Below are 23,642 nucleotides of genomic sequence, written 5' to 3'. Positions count from 1 at the left end.
CCTGGGTGGCTCAGCTGGTTAAGCATCTGGCTTCAGCTCAGGTCATGATCTCATGGTTTGTGGGTTCGAGCCCCACATCGGGCTCTGTGCTGACAGCTCAGAGCCTGGAGCCTGTCTTCAGATTCTGTGTCTCCTTCTCTCTCTGACCCTCCCCTGCTCATGCTGTCTCTCTCTCTCTAAAAATAAAACACTAAAAAAATTTTTTTTAATGACTACAGGGCAATAAAGACAATTCACATTCTATCCTACAATAGCATCAATTAAAAGCCTACTCACCTTTACCTCAGTAGGCTTATGATAAGAGGCATTCTCCCTAGGAAGATTACAAAAGCCTATAGGCATTAAGTAATATTTTGGGTCCTGGCAGAAATCACACATAGTAAGGACACCACTGTATGAAATGCCTGTTTTAAAAAAAACAAACAGGGGCGCCTGGGTGGCTCAGTTGATTAAGGGTCCGGCTTCTGCTCAGGTCACTATCTCACGGTTCATGGGTTCGAGCCCCACATCGGGCTCTGTGCTGACAGCTAGCTCAGAGCCTGGAGCCTGCTTTGGTTTCTGTATCTCTCTCTCTCTCTTCCTTTGACCCTCCCCTGCTTGAGCTGCCTCTCTCTGTCTCTCAAAATTAAAAAAAAAACATTAAAAAAACAAGGTTTTTGTTGGATACAAAAAAACCTTCCACCACGAAGCGACATTGGAAGGGAAAAGGACACAAGAAAGGGTACACCCATCAATCACTCACAAAATTCATCGCCTTAAACTCATCACGTTTTCAGACCGACTACTGCTTCATTTTCATTTTCAGAATGTTTAACTTCTAAATGGGTAGACACCACTGTATTACATGCTTATTTCAGTTCTAAACACACACCCGAATATTAGGCTGGGTCAAGATGTAAAATATGTGATTGAGGTTCAAGGCCAAAAACGTATGGAAGCCGCTGGCTTAAAATGTTTGAGTGGGGCTTGGAACCAAGTCCTTAATTAACGTGCTTAAGTGGAAAGTTACAATCTAATAATAGAAGCTGAAAAATTCTCAATGGGTATACACGCATTTCTAGGTATGCAAGGGGAAGATGTCATGCCCTAATCCACGGAACCCGGAAGTATGCTCATGTCTGTGGCAAGAGGGCTTTAGATCTGATGAAGGGTCCTGAGACGGGAAGCCATCCTGGGTTATGTGGCTGCATCCAAAGTCGTCACAAGGGTACGTATCAGAGGGAGGTGGGAGGGGATGCTTCTGGGCCTCACCCTATGCATCTCTGCCTTTTGCTGGTTCTGATTTGTATTCTTTTTTTTATATATAGTTTATTTATTTTTGAGACAGAGAGAGACAGAGTACAAACGGAGGAACGGCAGAGAGAGAGAGACAGACAGAATTGGAAACAGGCTCCAGGCTCTGAGCCATCAGCACAGAACCCAACACAGGGCTCGGACCCACGAACCGAGAGATCATGACCTGAGCGGAAGTCGGACGCCTAACTGAGCTACCCAGGTGCCCCTGATTTGTATTCTTTTTGGGGCGCCTGGCTGGCTCAATCATTTGAGCATATGACTCAGTCTCGGGGTATGAATTCAAGCCCCGTGTTGGGTGTAGAGATTACCAAAAAAGAAAATCTTAAAAAAAAAAAAAAAAAAAAAAAAGCCCAAACCTCATTCCTGAAGTTGAGTCTGCCTGTGAAAACGAGACCCAGTGAAGTGAAGCAAGGACCCAGTGTCTTGAACGCACCCACCACGGAGCGACATCGGAGGGAAACAGGACGCACAGAGGACGGGGTACGCCCGCCAGCCGCTCACAGAATCATCACCTAACTTAGCACGTTTGCAGACAAGCTACGTTTTCGTTTTCAGGCAGGAGAGCCTGTGAGTTTACGTGATCTAGGAATACCTAATTTTTAACTTCTAAATGGGTAGAACGAAGACACATGCAAATTAAAGAGCAAGGACACAGGGGGAGAGAAAGGAGACAGAACAGTGAGGTGACAGGCGAAAGAGGGCGAGGGGGCAGGAGAAAGGCGGGTGAGAGGCTGGGGGGGAAGTAACCGGCCTGCCTGGGGACAGGGACGAGGCACCCTGCCCCTCCAGGGAGGGCCGGTGTCCTGGCTCACTTTGACAGGAACAGCAGCTATGCAAATGGCTTATTCATTTAACAAGTACGGACGGCATCATCTTCTATGCAGAAGGCCCACGCGAGGCTTTGAGTAGACACAGCAACTTAAACCGCCCAAATTCCTACTTCCTGGAGAGATGGCGGACGCACAGGTAAATAAAACTGGGTTACTAGGTCAGGAGGTGCCTGGTGCGCAGACACGAAATACGGCAGGGAGAGGGGATGGAGAACGGAAAGGAGGACGCTTGAAAGAGCAGACGCAGAAGGCCTGGCGGACGGAGGTGAGATCCAGGCAACGGGCTGAGCAAGGCGGCGGCTGCGGACTCCACGCCCGGGCAGAGAGGAGCCAGTCAAAGGCCCTGAACCAGCAGACAACACTCCAGGGCGGCCGGGACACCAGGGGTGACGGAATCCAGGGTAGCAAGGTGGATCAGAGAGGAACCTGGTGAGGCATCCAGGTGAGGTAGGGTCTCGCAGGCCACTGTGAGGACGCAGAGTGAAATGGGGAGTCTCTGGAGGGCTTTCGGCAGGGGAAGGGCGCGACCCCACTTGCTCTCTCAAGAATCACTCCGGTACCATGTTGAGAGAGGACGGAAGTGCAGGGGAGGAGGCAGGGGGACCGGCGTGGAGGCTGTTTCCCCAGTCCAGCCAAGGGATGGCAGTGCTCGGACAAGAGTGGCAGTCACGGACGTGGTGAGAGCCCGAGGAGCTGGTACCTGAAGGGACAGCCAGGCGGATCTCACTGCAACATCCATTTCTTTGGGTTTCTCTTTCCATCACCCAAAGCTCTTCTTCTGCCTCCAACTGGGACACCATATCTGGCTTGAGGGGAAGATGTCCTATGAAAAGGCAACGATATATTTTTAAGATGAACCCCTTTCTAAAATATATTTTTGTTCAAATATTATAATCCTTGGAACCTCTAACGTGACATTTTGAGCGCACTTTTTTGATCATGAACCATAATAAATGAATTTAGGTCCTGACCGAGTTCATGTCTAGATGGAGATAAATTACATTTAGCCAGTAATTGTTCTCATCCTAGATCCCACTCTCACACCACTCACTGCAAATGGCCAGTTTCTGCTGCAATGTGAGGTCTTGATAAGTAACTTTGATAATTTCTATCCTTATTCTCGTTTATTCTATTTCACTGAAAAAGAAAATGCCAGTACAATGTACTAAATTAATTCCGTGACTCACTAATGGGTCACAGCCACAATTTGCAAGACAAGGTATTCAAAAAACATAGAAGCCAATTTGTAATTTATATTTCCCATTTATAGTTAATTAAAAAAAATTTTTTTAATGTATGTTTATTTTTGAGACAGAGAGACAGAGCATGAGCCGGGAGGGACAGAGAGAGAGGGAGACACAGAATCTGAAGCAGACTCTAGGATCTGAGCTGTCAGCACAGAGCCCGATGCGGGGCTCGAACTCAGACACACTGAGATCATGACCTGAGCCAAAGTCGGACACTTAGCCGACTGAGCCCCCCAGGTGTCCCTTATCTATAGTTAATTTAGACAGGGTTTCTCAACTGAGGCACTGCGGGTATCGGGGACTGGCGACCTCTGCGTTGAGGGCGTTGTCCCGCATGCTGTAGGAGGGTTAGCAGCATTGGTGGCCACTAGGTGGCAGTAGCACCCCTCCCCTCTAGTTGTGACGATCAAAACAGTCTCCAACATCATTCTACTGTTGGGGGAGGCTCAGCCCTGACACAACTTTGAGCAGAAAGACCAGAAAAACCTGCCTGCGGTCCCGGGGATTAGAAAAACTAGTGCTTTCAAGGTCATTTTTAAAGGGCCAAAGCCGTGAACCACTGAGGACACAGGCTCTCAAGGGCGGTGAGGTTTGGTGTCACAGTGCGCCTGTGCTCACCCACAGAAACCAGGTTCCGGAAGTTCTCCAGCGTCACGTCTCGGTACAGCTTCCTCTGGGCGGAGTCCAGCAGCCCCAGCTCCTCTATGGTGAAGACCACGGCCACGTCCTTGAACGTCACTGCCTCCTACGACACCAAGCACACTCAACCTCAATCCCGTAGTCTCCACTGGAAAAAAGCCAGGACTGAGAAGAATAAACAGGATTACCAAAAATACCTGTTGCTGATACGGAGGGAACCCAAGCGGATTTCGGTCCCATGGTTGTCCCCCATCCCCACCCAACCGCCCCACAAAGCTTGGATTCTGTCACTGTTTTTAATGTCCGCAATGTTCACAGGCCTTTGGCAGCGCTCGGGACGGGCACACAGCTCTCTGGGTTCAATACCCCTGCCGCGACCACCTGCGGCATTCACAGCGGGTGAAGGCACAGACCGAGTTCAGATTTCAAAGGTTTAATTACAGGACTTTGGGGAGGTCCCATAACTTCCCACTATCCCCATTTCCTCTTTTCCTTAATGAGGTCTAAACCACAAGGTTGAGTAAGTATGTGTAAACCGCAGGGAATGGCACCTGACACATATCAAAGTGCTCAATAAATCTGAACAATTACTATCGTTCTACTTTCTCATTCCATTTTTTAAAACTTTTAATTTACTTATTTTGGAGAGACAGAGAGAGATAGGGCATGAACGGGGGAGGAGCAGAGAGAGAGGGAGACACAGAATCCGAAGCAGGCTCCAGGCTCTGAACTGTCAGGCGCCCCTCTTACTATCTTAGTAAGAGAGTTATTAAGCCTTTCTCTAGTACGTACAAGTACAGGTGACCCTTCAACAGGGTCTGAACTGCTTCGGTCCACCTTGCGTACAGATTTTTTACAACACTGTAAACATATCCTTCCTTACAATTTTCTTAATGATGTTTTGTCTCTAGCTTACTTTGCTATAAGAATACAGTACATGATAGATATAACATACAATATACATGCTCATCAACCGTTTCTGTTATTGGTAAGGCCTCTGGTCAACAGCAGCCTAAAAGAGAAGTTTCTGGAGAGTCAAAAGTTACATGTGGATTTTCAGCTGTGCAGGGGGTTCAGCATTGTTTGGGGGTCAACTGTAGACCCCACCGATGCCAATACTACAAATAGAATTAGGAATGCAAGTGAAAAAGGGATATGGGAGGGGCGCCTGGGGGGCTCAGTCGGCTAAGTGTCCGACTTCGGCTCAGGTCAGATCTCACGGTTTGTGAGTTCAAGTCCCGCATCAGGCTCTGTGCTGACAGCTCAGAGCCTGGAGCCTGTCTTCCGATTCTGTATCTCCCTCTCTCTCTGCCCCTCTCTTGCTCATGCTGTCTCTCTCTCAAAAATAAATAAAACATTAAAAAGTTAAAAAAGAAAAAGGAATACGGGAAAGGGCTGCTGCTGTGTAAGCGAAGTAGGAGCGTAAATGACTTTCATCTGTTTCAAATTCCTATTTGTTTTTCAGAGACTCTTTTGTGAAATACTAACGCACGCAGAGTCTGGCCGCCACATGCATCAAAATCTGTTGTTTTCCATTAGCCTTTCCAAGGAAGAGAAAAAAAGCTGTGCCTAATCTTTGAAAAGGAAAAACACGTCTTGGGAGACAGAAAAGAATGCCTTATTTACCTGAAAGTAGGTCATTTTCTCCTGCTCCTTCTCGGAAAGGTCAGAGTCCTGAGGAGGCATAACTGGGGAAGGACAAGGAAGCCGTGAGCCGCCGGCCACGGCTGCCGCGAGCCTACGCGGGTCTTTGCAGAAGTTACACGAAAGCCCCCCTACTTCCGGGCAGGGGCAGCCACGCACAACGTGGGCAGCAGAGCGCGGAGTAGATTCCAACTGCGAATAAGCGTGTGGGCCAGGGGCCGCTGGACAGCGACCAGCCTGCACAACCAAATGCAGTTTCCCTACTGCAAGAATCGTCCGTCCTGGGGACAGGAGGGAATGAAGGACATTGTTAACAACAGGCAGGCGTTTAAAAAAAAAAAAAAAAAAAAAAGGGGGTTCTGAAGTCAAGGGCCTACATTTAAACCCTGGAGATCATACTATCTACGTCATGTCCGGGAAGTGGGTGTTAGAGAAAAAACCGTGTCTCACTGCGGTCATCGGCGCTGAGAACTGCAAAGCACAGTCACCTCGTGAGGTTCTCCCCGGATGACCTGAGCGGACGGGAAGTCCAAAGAGCCAGGAATCCTTTGTGCTTGCACCTGCAGAAAAGGAGATGATACTCGCATTATAAACTGGATTTGCAGAGGTCTTTTCCAAAAGCAACAAAAAAGACCAGGAAAGTATCTGGACTTCTTAATGCTCTCCTAGGAAACTCACCTTTCTTCTCTGAAAATTCTACTTCTGACTTAAAATTTAAAAAAAAATTTTTTTCTGTCTTTTATTTATTTTTGTGAGACAGAGAGAGACAGCGTGAGCAGGGGAGGGTCAGAGAGAGAGGGAGACACAGAATCTGAAGCAGGCTCCAGGCTCTGAGCTGTCAGCACACAGCCTGACGCAAGGCTTGAACCCATGAACCGTGAGATCATGACCTGAGCTGAAGCCGGATGCTTAACCAACTGACGCACCCAGGCGCCCCTTAAAATTTTTTAATAATTTGTTGTCCAAGGATGCCTGGATGGCTCAGTTGATTAGAAGTCTATCTCTTCGTTTCGACTCAGATCATGACCTCATGTTAGTGAGTTCAAGCCCTGTATCAGGCTCTGCGCTGGCTGACAAGGCGGAGCCTGTTTGGAATTCTCTGTCTTTCTCTCTCTCTGCCTCTGTCCCACTCACGCTCTCTCTCAATAAACAAATAAGTAAATAAAATAAACATTTAACAATAATAATAATAATTTGTTGCCCAGCTAGTAACATTTCATCCAAACTAGTATTGGTTTTCCAAAAGGCATCATTTGGAGTCAGTTTACTTCATAAAGTCAAAAAAGGCTTAAAAGTAAGAGCCTTTTAATCTATGTGCATGAAGGTAAAGAAAGATACAAAATAAAAATCAAGACACACAGAAGACAGACTGAGAGGCCATTTGTCCAATAGGAGTATTAAGAGGTGAAGAGAATGGGAAAAATGGCAGAGAGGTATTACTTCAAAAGGTACTTGTGAGTTCATATATAGAAATTCTGAACAGTATAAATAAAAATACTCTCTTAAACAAACTATACTGAAACCCAGGAATGCAAAGCACTAAAAACTGGAAGTAAATAAGAACTGAAAACAACAAAAATCCTTACGGCTCCCAGAGAGAAAATATAGTTTATCTAACAGAAATGATGGTCAGATGGACAGAATCCCGGAAACAGAATGGAGAGCTAAACAACAGAACACTATCTCCAAAAGGAAGAAAGAAAATAATTGTCACCCTTGAATTCTATGCTCTACGGAATGACTACTAACACAAGGGAGGAGAAACCTAAAAGAGCCTTGAAGAAGCAGTGACAAAACAAACAAAAACAAAAATAAGCTCTTGAAAATATGTTGGTGACATCTTTGTTATTTAAAATAAACAAACAGAGGCGCCTGTGTTGCTCAGCAAATTAAGCTTCCGATCTAGGCTCAAACCCTAATCTGTAATCTCACCATGAGTGAGTTGGAGGCACACAATGGGCTCTGTGCTGACAGCTCGGAGCCTGGGGCCTGCTTCAGATTCTGTCTCCCTCCCTCCCTTCCTCTCTCTTTCTTTCTGACCCTCCCCTGCTCTCTCTCAAAAATAAAATAAATGTTATAAACAAATAAATAAATAAATAAATAAAATAAAAAGCCCAGTTTTTAAAAAAGTGGTGGTGTGGGGCGCCTGGGCGGCTGAGTCAGGTGAGCGTCAGATTTCCGTTCAGGTCATGATCTCCCGTTCGGGTGGGCAGAGCCCCCATTAGCGCTTTGCGCTAACAGTGCCCAAGCCAGCTTCCGATCTTCTCTCCCTCTGTGTCCCTACCCTTCCTCAGCTCGTGTGCACGTTTGCCCTCTCTCAACTTTAAAAAAAAATGTGGTGGTGGTGAAGTGCCATCATTAAATATCAAGCACATTTTTCATCTCTGTAGTTCTCAGAATAAGAATACATGCTAATTAAATATAGTATCTGATCGGTGCCTCGGTGGTTCAGTCTATTTCCCATGCATGACTCTTGGTATCAACTCAGGTCATGATCTCACCGTTTGTGGGTTCAAGCCCCACATCCGGCTCTGCGCTGACAGTGCTTGGTATTCTTTCTCTCCCTCTCTCTCTCGCTGCCCCTCCCCTGCTTGCTCTCTTTCTCTCTCAAAAAAATTTTTTTTTGGTTGTTTTTAGTATCTAAGGCAGATAATCGTTTTTTATTCCAAAGCAGTTGCGAGCAAATAAAGGGGAATAAGAACAAAAGCAAGAAATGTTAAAACGCAGTAAACTGCAAAATGAAAACATATTTGAAATATATGTGCACGTGGTAACAAATTCACAGTCACGCCTATTAACAAGATTACCCCTCCGCAGACTGATGCGACAAATACTTGAATGTTTTCCTAGTGCTAATTTACTGACCGAAGGAAACCTAGTGCTAATTTACCGAACTGAAAGTAGAAGACAGGACGGGAAGGTACCTTCGCTAGTACGCAGCTGGGGCTATGCCGCGGGGAGCCGAGGTCCGTCCTTCCTCCCTGTTCCGACCGCAGGGACGAGGAAGAAAAGGACGCGGTGGGACAGCACGGCCGGGTCTGTCTCCAGGATGAACTGCGGCGGACATCCCCAGGCGCCAGCGCGGGTGCCCCGGGACTTCCCCAAGAGATCGACAGAGCTGGGGAAGCGCTCGGGGTCCGGGAGGATGACAGCAGGGCCACGCTGTCGATGCCCCTAGAGCCCCGAGCTCCCCCTCTTCACTGGGGCTTCCCAGGCAAAGGGGCGCTGTGACCGAAATACTCTAGCAAGAGCGAGAGCCAAACACAGTTCTAAGCTCTGGACACGTACTGTTCAGTTGGAATCACAACGCTACCCAGTGGTTACTCTCGCAAGTTCGCTACTGCACGGAGGAGGAGAAGTGGAGCGCAGAGAACAGCTCGCCAGGTGTTGTACCTATAGAAGTAGCAGCGGTGCTGGGTAAGTGGGGGCGGAGAGCAGAGGGATCCCAACCTTCCGCACTCCGTCTCTCAGCCTCCGCCGGCGGCCGCGACTCCTCCATCCTAAGAAAAGGCCGCCTCGGTGGCGACTAGTCTCACGCTCCGGACGACAAGGCTCGGAGGGGTGAAGGGGGAGCAAGGCTGACTCACCTCCCGACCAAAAAGATGGTGGCTGTCTCGCTTTTCCGGGGCGGAAGGGCCTCTACCTACCCGGCGCCCCAGAACTACACATCCCAGAAGCACCGAAGGGAACAAGCGCCACAGCGCCACCTTGTTTCCGGAAAGAGTTGAGGACTACATTTCCCAGAACCTCCAAGAGGAGGAAGAACGATGCCCGCCCCTCTTAGGGCACTCCCTTCCCTCCCAGCAAATCTCCCAACTGGTGGATCATAGACTACAACTATCAGAATCCGCTGTATTGCTGTCCATTTTGCCGACTTAAAGCAGTTGTCTGACGCCAGTGAAACTGAGTTTTTCCCGTTGACAAAGAAACAAAACGTAATTAGCAAATGTTTGAAGTGATTCTTGGGGCGCCTGGGTGGCTCAGTCGGTTAAGCGTCCGGCTTCGGCTGAGGGCATGATCTCACGGTTCGTGGGTTCGAGCCCCGCCTCAGGCTATGTGCTGGCTGCTAGCTCAGAGCCTGAAGCTGCTTCAGATTCTGTGTCTCCCCCTCTCTCTCTGACCCCCCCTGATCGTTCTCTCTCTCTCTCTCTCTCAAAAATAAATAAAAAGCATTAAAAGAATTTTTAAAAAATTAAAAAAGATTCAGATTCTTAAAAACAGTTTGTAAAAAGATCACGTGATCCTTTACTAATGAAACTGTACCCACTACTACAAGAACGTGATAGTCTTATTTTGCAGTTTCAGACACTTTTCAGATATAAAAAAGGAACGAAGGACCAAAAAAAAAGTGCAACAGGGGCAAAATATAGTGTAGATTTCAACTTTTGTGACTAGCACAGATAATAAAGAACTTGGCTACTGAGGACAGCCAGACATACTCAAGGTAAAACAACAAGCTTTAGCATATTTGTATGATCAATTTCTCCATCGGGCGTTTGTAAACATCCCTCAGATTTCTGAATTTGAAGGATGAGTACAGTATTCTTAATTAGCTTTTCATGCAATAGTCACTATAAAAATTTATTATTTGCTCATATCTATGATAGAACAGATGTTTCAAAGAAATGAGGGTGGGGAAATAGAGGAATACCTAAAAATATCTACAAATCCACTTCAATATGTTTTCATTTCTTATTTACTAACGTGTTAAGCAGGAAATTAGGCAAAGTGACAGGAGGGCAACCTTAGGTGTCCTGACAGAGGTCCCCAACCAAGGCCTGCCCAGGGACCACCCGACTCCACCCGTCTGGCAGAAGGTTTATAGTTACAGCATCCCAGCAAAGAGTTAAGTTTGTTGCACTTGCTGCACGTTTGCAGAAAGCATCCTCTTGTCTTTACTCAGCGTAGGTCTCTAGAAATAGTGAATAGAGGGGCGCCCGGGGGGCTTAATTAGTTGATCGTCCAACTTTGGTTCAGGTCATGATCTCACAGTTCGTGGGTTTGAGCCCGGTGTCAGGCTCTGTGCTGACAGTTCAGAGCCTGGAGCCTGTTTCTGACTGTGTGTCCCTCTCTCTCTGCCCCTCCTCTGCTCATGATCTGTTTCTCAAAAATAAATAAATGTTTAAAAAAAAATAGAAATAGTGAATAGAAATAATGTTGCCATTTCCTATCCCCTGCAAGCATTTCAAATACATTTTGGGAAAGGATATGTGTAGCTAATTATTATAGAATCCAGGCCTGTCACTCAAATGTTGAGATTCAAGAACCCTTCCGAAAGAAGGTAAGTCAAATCCAAGAAACTACATTCATAATTATTCCTCTCCAAAGTTCCAAGTTTCTATATCCCCTAGCCTTCTTATATAACTACCTTTTAAATGTAAACATCCTGGGAAATAATCTAGTGTCCCTATCACTGTGGGAGTTTAACCAAGGTTTCTTCTGCTAGCAGGGGGGAAAGATACATTTCATTATGCCCTCGGATAAAGTCAATTAAGAAAATTCCCAAGAAATTCAGCATAAATTTATCAACGGATTTGCAGCAAATCGTGTAATCAAGCCCTCTGATAGGAAGACAAGATAGCGTTAATCCTGAGAATGTGTATATCAAGTAGGTAAAAATTATAACTATATCAAAAGCTTGTAACTGCTTGACTGTATAAATAGGGTGAAGCTTATTTGTACTCTCTTCCCACAAATTACCTACAATCAGTACTCTGAATATGAGTGTTCAGCAATAAGACAGCTTTTCTACATTGTGAAGGAGATCGCTTCCACCACTACCCTCCGCTGCCGGCCGCGGCTCCCCGCCCAGGCTCGGGCAGGTCCAGGCTTGGAGGGCTCCCAGGAATGGAAGACTCCTCTACTTGCCAGGAAGGCGGGGACCAGCCTCGCCCTCCTACCGCGAGAGAGTCTCCTTCCGACTAGAGAGACCACGTGGACCACGTCCCAGAATTCCCTCGCCAGGCCTTCCAGAAGCGGAAGTGCTCCAGGCTACGAGTACCGCAGACTACGCCTCCCAGAATGCCCGAGATGAACGACGCCCTCAGCTCCGCCCCCCTGAAACGGAAATACTTCCGGGTTCCCTAAACTTTTGGGTTTTAACTCCTTTAATGCCAGAGTGAATCTTGGCGAAGTAGTGCCGTTTTAGACTGCAAGTGTCTTCCTTAGTGGCTCCTGCAGATTTTCTGTTCAGAAAGCTGATCACTTTAAATCGCGTTCAAGGGGCTAGGAAGTATGTCGAGGTAGAGAAGTGAGGAATCCCACGGAACTGCTTTGTAGGAGTAAAAATAAGAGGGAAATGGATTGTCCGTGGTAGAGAACAAACTCCAAAGCACTTCACTAATTGAAATTGGGTTAGAGAGAAACGTTTTTGTTACTGTCTTCAAGCACCTAGCAAAAACAAATGAAAATCTTTTCTAGAAAAAGAGAGCATCATCCTAGGCTTCAAATTATTTCTGTAATATTAAAATATATGAATAGTGGGCAAAATAGTCCTTGAAGATAAAAGCATTATGAGGTATAGAAACACTTCACAAGTTTCAAATTATCAAGAATAACAGTTTCACATTATCAAAAGCAAACTTTTAAAAACAAACTTGACAGAATCGTAAGGGGGAAAACGTTTACAAATAGAATGGGAAGTTTTAATGCATATTTAGGAAGAAATGTAGAGTCTTGAGAGCATTTAGTAAGACAGAAGAGAAGTTGAAAATTAAAATGGAAGGGGGTGCCTGGGTGGCTCAGTCGGTTAAGCATCCTACTCCGGCTCAGGTAATGATCTCACGGTTCTTGGGTTCAGCTCCATGTCAGGCTCTGTGTTGACATCTAGCTAAGAGCCTGAGCCTGTCTTCAGATTCCGTATCTCCCTCTCTCTCTGACCCTCCCGTGCTTGCGTTGACTCTGTCTCTCCAAAAAAAAAAAAAAAAAACAATACAAAAAAAACACTTTTTTACCTTTTTTTAAAATGTTTTATTTATTTTTGATACAGAGAGAGACAGAGCATGAGAGTGGGAGGGGCAGAGAGAAGGAGACACGGAACAGGAAGCAGGCTCCAGGCTCTGAGCTAGCGGTCAGCACAGAGCCTGACGCGGGGCTCGAACCCAGAAACGTGAGATCTGACCTGAACTGAAGTCGGAGGCTTAACCGACTGAGCCACCCAGGCGCCCCAAAAAAAGATTTTTTAAAGAAAATTAAAATAGAAGCATAGATCTCAGGAATTTATAAACAGAAAACAAAACCTACAGTAAGTAGATGGAAGGAAATAATGAAAATAAGAAATTCATGAAATAGAAAACAAAATAGACCGAAGATTTTGTGAAGCGCCAAAAGACAATTCAATGAATAAAACAATAAAATCGACAATGTCCAGTAAGAGTGACAAAGAAAACAAAAGACAGAAATGACATATTACCAATTTCAGTGATAAAAATGGAAACATCAATAAAGATAATAAGAAAACATTATGTGGAACATTACAATGATAAATTTAAAATACATGTGAAATGGTTATAAAACTCCCAGAAAAATCCAGCTTAAAACTAAAATCAACTTCTAAATATTACATGTTAACTAACTTGAATTTTTTTCAATCTGGAAAGACACCTAAAATAAACGTACCCAACAATTATACATAATACTCGGTGACAAAATGTTGAAAATTTTATCTCTGAGAACAGGAAGCAGAAGAGAATGCTAAATACCACCCCTTTCATCACATTGTACTGGGCCATGTATCCAGCAAAACTGTCAACCTTATTTATTAATTCCCATAACTTAGCTGTAAATTATTTTAGACTTCCTAAATACATAATCACGTTATTGGTAAATAATGACAATTTTGTTTCTTCTCTTTCAATCTTTACATTTCTTATCTATTTTTCTTTCATTTGTATGTTGAAAAGAACAGTTTCTTTTAGCCTAGTCACACTTTTTAAAAATATTTTTGCTGGACTATCTTAAAGCTAATTGCAGAACCTCTTTTCAGTACAATTTAATTGAAATCCTGGACAAATATGATAAAATAATTTTGCATTTACTCCATTCTTTTCCACCATGGAACGCTTTCATTTGCCCCTCTGCACCATAGGATATTATTTCATTTGAAGTATAGTTGACTCTTGAACAACACAGGTTTGGACTGTGCAGGTACACGTATATGTGGAATCTTTCTCAATAAATAAAGTTCAGTGCTATAAATGTATTTTCTCTTATGATTTTCTTTTTTCTTAGTTTTTTAAATTGAGTTATTTTTGAGGGAGACAGAGACAGCATGAGTGGGGAAGAGGCAAGGAGAGGGGGAGACAGAAAATCCCAAGCAGACTCTACATGGCCACCACAGAGCCTGATGTGGGGCTCAAACTCATGAAACTGCAAGATCATGACCTGAGCCAAAACCAAGAATCAGACACCCAGGCACCCCTCTCTTGTGATTTTCTTTTTCTTTCTTTCCATCTTTATTTATTTATTTTTGAGAGACAGAGAGAGAGAGTGCAAGCAGGAGAGGGTCAGAGAGAGAGAGAGGGAGACACAGAATCTGCAGCAGGCTCCAGGCTCTGAGCTAGCTGTCAGCACAGAGTTCGATGCGGGGCTCGAACCCACAAACCATGAGATCATGACCTGAGCCGAAGCCGGTAACCAACTGAGCCACCCAGGCGCCCCTCTTGTGATTTTCTTAACAACATTTTCTTTTCTCTAGCTTACTTGAAGAATACAGTATATAATACGTGCAACATTCTAAATACATGTAACAACATATTAATTGGTAATGCTTTGGTCAATAGTAGGCTAATAAGTTTTGGGGGAGTCAAAAGTTCTACACCCCTGTGTTGTTCAAGGGTCACTGTATTTCTTTTGGTGTATCTTCTTATGCAAAATGTGTGTGGTTTTGTGTACACATATTTTTAATTTATATAAATGGTATTGATGAGGGAGCCAGAGGCAAGCTGACAGTAAATCACACAAGCTAACATCCTGCAACTCTCCCTCCTTCCCCCAGGGGGGATATGTGTGACATTCCTCACGTAGCTCTAGCTGCCCAAGAATAAAGGGAAGGGAAAAACAAACGATTAACTGATAGACATCATAGTCATACAGGACATGAGTCTCCATCAGTTTGCAACTTAATGATTTACAAGAAAATAGGAAATCTCTGGAAACTTATAGACTCAGTTTCCTGGAGCCCTAACATCACCCTCCCCTCCATAGTCATGTGAGTAACAAAGGCAAGAAGAAAATGTAGATTAAATTCAATTTCTTTTTAACCTGCAGCCCAGTGACAAATACTTGAAATAGGAAGAGTAAAACATTCCTCCGAAAAACTCCCTTCCTCCCTTCTTTCTTGATGTTAATGCTTTACTAGAGGGAAAAATTATTTTGGCTCAATAACAGCAAGATCTCCAGTATCTCGTGAGTTGTCTTTAGCATATGAAAGTCCTTGTGGGAACTTCCCTCTGCCTTTACCCACCCCTCATCTCCAAGGGCATATAACCAATCACTCCTCACAACCCCAGTGCAGCTTTCTCTACCCACTGGTGGTGTCCCCACTATTTAATAAAATCACCTTTTTGCACCAAAGACATCTCAAGAATTCTTGTTGGTCGTTGGCTCTGGACCCCATCATCACTTCAAAACCACATCAGTATTGTGTTAGAAAACTCAATTGATTTTACTTTCCTCATTCAGTATTATATCTTTAAGATTCATCCATGTTTTAGCATACATCTAATCTATTTTATGGAACTCACACACAACATCCTATCTGTTTCCTCTTCCATGACAGATATCTGGTATCTGCCAATAATGACGTGATCTGTCTCCATCCTCCTATACAAAGAATGAGAATTTATTTAGGACACATAGCTAAGGAGTGCACTCGTTGGTTCACAGCATATTCATATACTTATATTTATAAATAATAACTAGTTTGATTTTTTTTAACTTTTTTTTAAATTTTTTTTATGTCTTTTATTTATTTTTGAGAGACAGAGAGAGACAGCGCGAGCAGGGGAAGGGCAGAGAGAGAGGGAGACACAGAATCTGAAGCAGGCTCCAGGCTCTGAGCTAGCTGTCAGCACAGAGCCCGATGCGGGGCTCGAACCCACAAACCATGAGATCATGACCTGAGCCGAAGTAGTACAATTGACCAACTGAGCCTCCCAGGTGCCCCAGAAATGTCTATTCTGAAATGCGTTGGCACAAGGTTTAATTAGCTATCTGTCTCTTTATTACTGATTTGGGGTATTTGTCTTTTACTACTGAATTATAGAAGTTCTTTATATATTCATTGTGGAGAGCGGCCGGAAGAGCTGCCGGGGGAAGAGATGTGTGCCCTGACCTAAGATCGGCCACCTGCAGGGCTGGACAGTGTTATCACTCCCAGCTCAAGGCCGGAGACCGCTTGGCTGGGCTTTCTTATCGGCTCCTCAGACGCTGTGCTAAAACTGCAGCTTTGGTTTCTCCTTTACCCTAGCCTCTTCACATGACCCTGTTTCTTAGTAACCGACCTGCGCTTTCTGCTCTTTATAAGATGCTTGTGTTTTCTCAGTAAACTGAGGCTTGATCAGAAACTTTGTCTTGCCTCCATTCTCTGTGCCCCCTGCCCCTCAATTCTCACTCCCTCCCTCAGGACCTGCATTGACGGACCTGCGGGCCGGGTCAATTCATTCTAGTTATAACTTTAAGAGATGATTTCATATATGACATGAAAATATTTCTTCCCATTCTACAGATGTCTTCACCTTCCTATTGGTATTTTTTGAGACACAAAAGTTTCTAATTTTGATGAAGTTATTGTTCCTTGTGCTTCTGTATCATATCGAGAAACCAGTGCCTAATGCTAAATATTTTATGTTACTTTATTTTTTTAATATTTTTATGTTTATTTATTATTGAGCTAGAAACAGAGCATGAATAGGGGAGGGTCAGAGAGAGAGAGACACAGAATCTGAAGCAGGCTCCAGGCTCTGAGCTGTCAGCACAGAGCCTGAAGCGGGGCTCGAACCCACAAACGTCAAATTTTATAATGTTTAGTTCTTACATTTAGGTCCTTGATCCATTTTGAGTTAGTTTTTGAAAACTGTGCGGTACAGGGTGCAGCTTCGTCCGCGGCATATGCATATCCATTGTCTCAGCACTGTTTGTTGAAGAGACTGTTCTTTTGCCATTGAGTTGTTTTGGCAAAAGAAGTTTTCAAATTCATTGTGTGCTACGTTGACTAAACATTCTTAATTATGAATAAATCCATTTAACAAAGTTTGTCTTAATTTCTGTGCTTTTGAAACTCCCAAGTTTTGAATTTTCAAAATTAATTTTAGAATTTATCCTATATGAGGCGCCTGGGTGGCTCAGTTGGTTAAGCCTCCGACTTTGGCTCAGGTCAGATCTCACGTCTGTGGGTTCAAGCCCCACATCGGGCTCTGTGCTGACAGCTAGCTCAGAGCCTGGAGCCTGCTTCCAGTTCTGTGTCTCCTTCTCTCTCTGCCCCTCCCCTTCTCATGCTCTGTCTCTCTCTGTATCAAAAATAAATAAAACATTTTTAAAAAAGTAAAAAAAAAAAAGAATTTATCCTATATATTTAGAGCCTTTAATCCTTTTGTAGTCTACTAATGCATATGTTATCGGGTGAGGAGCCACTTTATTTTTCTGCACGTACAAAAGAAATACTTAAAAATGGATAGGGGTATTTATGGGTAGAAAATTCCATAATTTAAAATATGCTCAACCAGTATAGTGATCTACAATATCAGTGCAAACACAAGAGACATACTAGTTTTATTGAGCATCCAATGCTTGATATTTGCTCAGGTCATGAGCCAAGGTTGGAGGTTTGAGCCCCATGTCAGGCTCTTCACTGAGCATGAAGCCTGCTTAGATTCTCTCTCTCCTTTGCCCCTGTCTTCTACTTGCATTTTCTCTCTCTCTTTCTCAAAAAAAATTACTATCTTTTTTCTGGAAACTGATGCAGTAGTTATAAAAATTTTGTAAAGAAGCAAAGGGCTAAGAATAGTTAAGATAATGTGAAGACAACAAAATGGAAGACTTATCAGATATTAAATCATATTATAAAGCTACAATATCTGAGACAGTGTGGTGTGTGTAAAGAAGGAAGAAGAATAGAGCCCAGATCAAAGCAGACACTCTCATTTGATTTGTGAAAAGAAAACACTGCAATAGAGGGAGAGAGAAGCATTTTTATATATGGTTCTCCATCAACTGGAATCCATATGGGGAAAATGTATAATTGCTTCTACTTCACAGTATCTACAAATATAACTTTCATCAGGACTCTATATCTAATTTTGAGGAGTAAAATCATAATGCTCATTTAGGAATAAAGCCTAAGAGAGAATGTTTCTTACCTTAGAATTTGTGACTGTCATGGATGTCACAAGTGCTGGTTTTGTTTGGTTTATCTAGGTTCTGGTTGACTGTGTTGAAAACTAACCTATGATGTGCATTTTTCTACATGTATTTATATTTCAATAAAAATTTTAAAAATATGTACTGCTATTCACATATTAAACAACTCAATACTGTAAAGTATTGGTGCTTCCATGAATGGTCTATATATTTAGAAAAATCTCAGCAGATTGTATGTGTATGTGTATGTGTAAACTGACAAACTGATTCTAAAATTTATAAGGAGGGGTGCCTGGATGGTTAAGCATCTGACTTCAACTCAGGTCATATTTCACTGTTGGTGAGTTTGATCTTGAAGTGCTAGTGGCATAGTAAATTTTATGACTTCATTACATAATTTTCTGGCTTGTGGCCAAATAGTTAATTTTAATTTGGGACCAAAAAACCCAGAAGTTGCTTTCTCAGGAGTAATGCCATCTGCAGAGAATGGCATAATTTTGTTCCTAAATCCTAAATATCTATGCTGCAAGCTCCATGCAGTGGCCCTACTGCCGCTGACACTTCATACATCATCAGATATATATCAGGAGTCACAAAATTATTTTGGTAAAGAATCAGATTGTAAATATTTTAGGCTTTGCAGACCACACACATCTCTGACACAACTACTCAATTCTACCATTTTAACATAAAGGCACCATAGACGATATGTAAAGAGTCATTATGGCTATGCTCCAATAATGTTTTATTTACAAAAACCAGTGGCAGCCAGATTTGACTGATGGATTGTAGTTGGCCAATCTTTGGAAATAAACTAGGAATGAAGATTGGGAAGTTGGTGTAGCCCTGAGCTGGAGCCATAAAAGTGTATTGATGGCCCGACCAGATGAAATTCAACTTCTTTAGATATTTACTAATAGGTATAGGGAAAAACCTCATCTGACACTACAAGAGATGTCAAGTCTTAATTAAGTTTACAGTAATCCCAGGTCATTCTCCGAAGATTCACCTGTATTTCCTGCACAGGTCAAATGAGTAAACTAGGGGCGCCTGGGTGGCTCAGTCAATTGAGCATCTGACTTCGGCTCAGGTCATGATCTCACAGTTCGTGGAGTCGAGCCCCGCATCAGGCTCTGTGCTGACAGCTCAGAGCCTGGAGCCTGCAGCCTGCTTCAGATTGTCTCCTTCTCTCTGCCCCTCCCTGACACTCTCACTCACTCACTCTCTCTCTCAAAAATAAACATTAAAAGTTATTTTAATGAGTAAAGTAGAGGGATGTGATAGAAAGCATGACTCCTATGACTGCTGTGGGACTATCTCTAGGATCCCTTGAATAATATGGGATTGCTTTTGTTTTTCTATTTTGGTACATACAAGGCAGTTACAGAGTTACAATGTTTATCCTTTCTTACCAAAACAGCCCTTGTTTCATGGGTGAGGGAACCAATGTGAGAATTCTGCCAGTTGCTGGATATTTCTATTGCAATTCGGCATTCTGGAACTTGGGAAATAACCATTCTACGGGTTCAGGGACCTATTCAGATCACCACATATGGACCTGAGCAAAAGTTCGGGCTATTATTTGTTGTTTATAAGCCCCAACTACTAAGTGGTGGGCACAATGCATTTGAGGTTCCAGGAACTAGTGTCATCTCTACTGTCCAGTAATCCCTCCATATCCTGGTGATTTCCACTTACCTAGTGCACAACTTAGATAAAACAGGGCCACAAGTCACTTTGAGGAAGTCTAGAACAGTTTATGGGATACAGTTTTGGCAGTGTATCAGATGCTCTCCTCAAGGGGACCTGGCCTGCTCCGTATTGAAGATGCTCTGGAAATGGGAATTGACTTGCTATGGGATTGGCTTAGGGGCCACGGTTCTCATGCTGATTCAGGTTAGACCTACGTTCACCAGACCTAGAGCTTTTCTATGTATTCAAATCGAGTAGTGTATTAGTAGGCTTCTCTATTTCGGCCCCAGGAACACCATAATTAATTAGCAAAAATGCAAAATATCTGTGTACCAAAACATTTCGGTGATCCCTTTGGCTTTGCTGTTCATTACAACAAAGACACTTTATCCTTGTCAATGAAGTGCCTCCACTTGACCTGTGAAACAGGACCCCATCACCCACACTGAATTCAGCAAGCCCATTTTGATGCCATAATTTCCCTCTCATTCCTGCCCTGTAGAGAAGAGTCACTGTGAAGCTCACCAAGGCTGCCAGTGCTCCTCTCACTGATGAACTTACTACGTCTTTAGCAAAGGCGGTGTTCTTTACACCCTCCCAGGGCACATAGAGTGTTGGGTTAAGCAGGTCTCACATGACAAATCCACTGCAGCAGTCCAACATTCTTTGTATACCTTCTATGGCAGTTCTTAGCTGGGGACAGTTTTGTCCCCCAACATGGAACATCTGGCAGGGTCTTGAGACATTTTTTGTAGTTACAGCTGTTGCGGGGGATGGGGGTGGGAGTTGCGCAACTGGCATCTAGTGTGTAGAGGCCTGGGCTGCTGATCGGGCTCCAGTGCATAGGACAGTCCCCAACAACGAACAGTGGTCCAGCCCAAAATGTCAGCTGTGTCAAGGTTGAGAAACTATACATCATATTTATGAAGTTCCGGCATTTTGACTTTAGTACATACAGGCTAACTTTAGGTTCAGATTTTAGTCATTTTACTGAATAAACTGTTGAAGCCATGCACAGATGCTCAGTCTGAAATTGATGTTCAGTGCACCTGTATCAACAAATCCACCCTATTCCAATATTTTATTACTTCCATCTGATTCAACACCCTTAAGACCCACAACCATATAAATTTCTCAGGTCTCTATTGATAGAAATTATATAGAAATGTTTGGGCAGGCATAGTGTCTCCTCACAGTCATACTTTATACTTGATGGCTCCCTCCACTCCCAGTTTCCCCCTCCCCTGCAAGGATTTAGGTATGATTAGTAGAAAAAAATGAGAGGTGATAAAGTCTTGAGGATCTAGTTTCCTGCAAGGAACCATCTCGGGGGAAATCATTAAAGGTTCTTCAGGGAAGACTACATCAGAGCAGAGAAAAAGGCTTCCTTCTAATGGCAAAGGAGGCTGACCTGAGTTTAGAGATCCAAGGCCTCAGTTTTGTTGAAATCTACCTAGGTATTTCTGCCTCAATTTTTCAGGGTTCTAGTCCTTCCCTTTGACGCTCTATGACATATGACAATCCACAAGTTTGCAAATTGATGTGTTAATCATTCAGCTGCCTACTGAATTTGACTTTGGGTCTCCTTTTTTGTTAAAAAAAAAAAAAGGAAGAAAAAAAAAGGCCAACTCTATACCACAAGCCCCTAGAGTATTAATATGTAGGCAAGCTCAAATCTGAAGATAGAAAAATCCTCCAGAGGCCATGAGTGTGGGCCCCATGGTAACAATTGGGAGTTGAAACCAAATGGCCTGCAAAAGCCAATGGAACTGGATACACAGCTGGAGGTTTAGTCTTTAGTCAAGGTCAGAGGAGCCATGCGCACTAGGAGAGAGTTGTGAACTACCCAGTATTATGAAGGAAAACCTAATTCTTAAAAAAAAAATTTTTTTTTTTGCATTTATTTAGAGAGACAGAGTGTGAACAGGGCAGGGGCAGAGAGAGAGGGAGACACAGAATCCGAAGACAGGCTCCAGGCTCTGAGCTGTCAGCACAGAGCCCGATGCAGGGCTCGAACCCACGAACTGTGAGATCATGACCTGAGCTGAAGTCGGACGCGTAACTGGCTGAGCCACCCAGGCGCCCCAAGGAAAGCCTAATTCTGCAACTGACTGTGAAGAAACAGGTCGTTTCTACCTAGTGCTACCAACATCTCTGGACCAACCCAGAGAATCAGAGCAAGCAGAGCGGCAGAAAGAAGAATCAAAAGGAAACCATTCTGGAATCCTGACTGAACCCGGTTTTAAGTTCTGCTCTACTTGTGGTCTTTCCAGTTATGGGAGACAAATCTTTTTGGTTTAACACAGGATCAACAGACATTTTCTGTAAAGGGCCAGAAAGTGTTTTAGGTTTTGTGGCCAGTGTTTGTCACAACTACCAAACTCTCACTGCGATGAGAAAACAGCAAGAGGTGATATATAAATGCATTGCTATGCTCCAATAAAGCTTTAAAAAGCTTGCCAACCTTTGGTTTAACCCATTAAACTACAAATTACCTTGAGATGACAGGCTATCCTGGTATCAATTCAACAAAATAAAACATGGAAGGCGTAGGATTTCTCATATCTAATGCAATTTGAGGTAGCGTGGACTTTGCGTAGCATGTGAAGGGGTGTGGTCCAAGAAATCACATTATATACATTATGCATACATATCCTTTGCGGAGCAAAGGCCTTTTACCAAATAAGCCTTAAATGATTCCTAAGGAAATGATATTCAAACCTGCTCAATGGCTCGCTCCCATCATGCTAGATGCCCCCCTGTACACACTTTTTCTTTAGGAAATCCTTGTTAAGTTTGACCTCAAAACAAATGTACTTTTGTTCTCCATATTCAAGATTTGCCCAATCCCAATTACTCTGTAAACAAGTTTTTCATCATCCCTTTTCTCCCACAGCTCAAGGTTCTGTTTCATGGTGTCTGCAAAGAGCCAGCTACTGCCCTAATCAGACCAAGCCAGTACTCTGGGATTCCATTCACTCAGCAGGGACGTCTGACAAGAAAGAACTAGGGCATGTACAAATCTCCGTTGTTGGAATTACAAACTAGAATCTTCTAAGCTACATGGATTTCTGCCTAAACTCCAAATATATTAATTACAATACACAGTTATGCTCATTAATGTAATCTTTGACCACAGATTTTTTTTTCCTTTTTATAACTAATTTCCAGAGTTCTATTCCTTAATTTTGGTCTCATATACCACATGTGGATATGATTTTGCTGTACGGGATATATTCTTGAAAAATTTTTGAATTGTATTTTACAGGGGCACCTGGGTGGCTCAGTCAGTTGAGCATCTGACTTCAGCTCAGGTCATGATCTCACAGTTTATGGGTTCAAGCCCCGTGTCGGGCTCTGTGCTGACAGCTAGCTCAGAACATGGAGCCTGTCTTCAGATTCTGTGTCTCCCTCTCTCTCTGACCCTCCCCTGCTCATGCTGTCTCTCTCTCTCTCTAAAATAAATAAAAACAGTAAAAAAAATTAAATTGTATCTTACATAGCTTACTATGTTGCTGTAAAATAACAGTATTTTACTATAAAACTGCTCAATGAAAAATCTGTGTTAAATAAGACAAAATCTCTGGAAATCTTCGTTGCCACAATTTATATAGTGTAAATATCCCTTCACATGATTGGATGCGTCAATACATTCTTAGCACGCATACACTTGATTAAGGTATTTGATGTCCCTAAACTACCTTAATCTATTACAATCTTCTGTCTTAAACCTTAGCCATCATTTCAATGAATGTTATTTCATATCAAAACATATTCATATAAATCCCTATTGATGAACACTTATTTCCACTTTTTAAAAATTTAGTTAACAGCATTGATGTGCTACTAACCTTTTCTATTTGAATCCCCAAATCATAAGTTTGTATTCTACCTTCTCCAGATCAGAGGGAGTCCGCATTCTACATTTTAATAAATA

At 43.3% G+C, this 23,642-nt stretch overlaps 1 protein-coding gene across 11 annotated transcripts in view; it reads right to left on the bottom strand.

Moving 5' to 3' along the window:
* The window catches only part of ZNF227 (zinc finger protein 227), a 41,364-nt gene that overhangs the window by 2,835 nt on the left and 14,887 nt on the right, over nt 1-23,642 (bottom strand). Inside the window, exons 1-6 of one of the 11 annotated variants that reach the window (XM_029924926.1) lie at nt 9,244-9,318; nt 8,581-9,049; nt 6,107-6,216; nt 5,639-5,700; nt 3,992-4,118; nt 2,827-2,949 (exon numbers count right to left, since the gene is read on the bottom strand). The exons of 1 other annotated variant lie outside the window; for it this stretch is intronic. In XM_029924926.1, the coding sequence (XP_029780786.1) occupies nt 2,827-2,949; nt 3,992-4,118; nt 5,639-5,698 (310 nt within the window). In that variant the 5' untranslated portion in view covers nt 5,699-5,700; nt 6,107-6,216; nt 8,581-9,049; nt 9,244-9,318. Of the gene's footprint in view, nt 1-1,652; nt 2,678-2,826; nt 2,950-3,991; nt 4,119-5,638; nt 5,938-6,106; nt 6,217-8,580; nt 9,319-23,642 lie in introns of those variants that run through there. 9 more of the 11 variants (XM_029924923.1, XM_029924924.1, XM_029924928.1 and 6 more) reach the window with 9 other exon arrangements.

This window comes from Suricata suricatta, chromosome 16 (assembly GCF_006229205.1).
Source record: "Suricata suricatta isolate VVHF042 chromosome 16, meerkat_22Aug2017_6uvM2_HiC, whole genome shotgun sequence".
NCBI classification, from domain to species: domain Eukaryota; kingdom Metazoa; phylum Chordata; class Mammalia; order Carnivora; family Herpestidae; genus Suricata; species Suricata suricatta.
The sequence above is the reverse complement of the archived record's forward strand: the minus strand, read 5'-3'. Positions and strand labels throughout refer to the sequence as shown.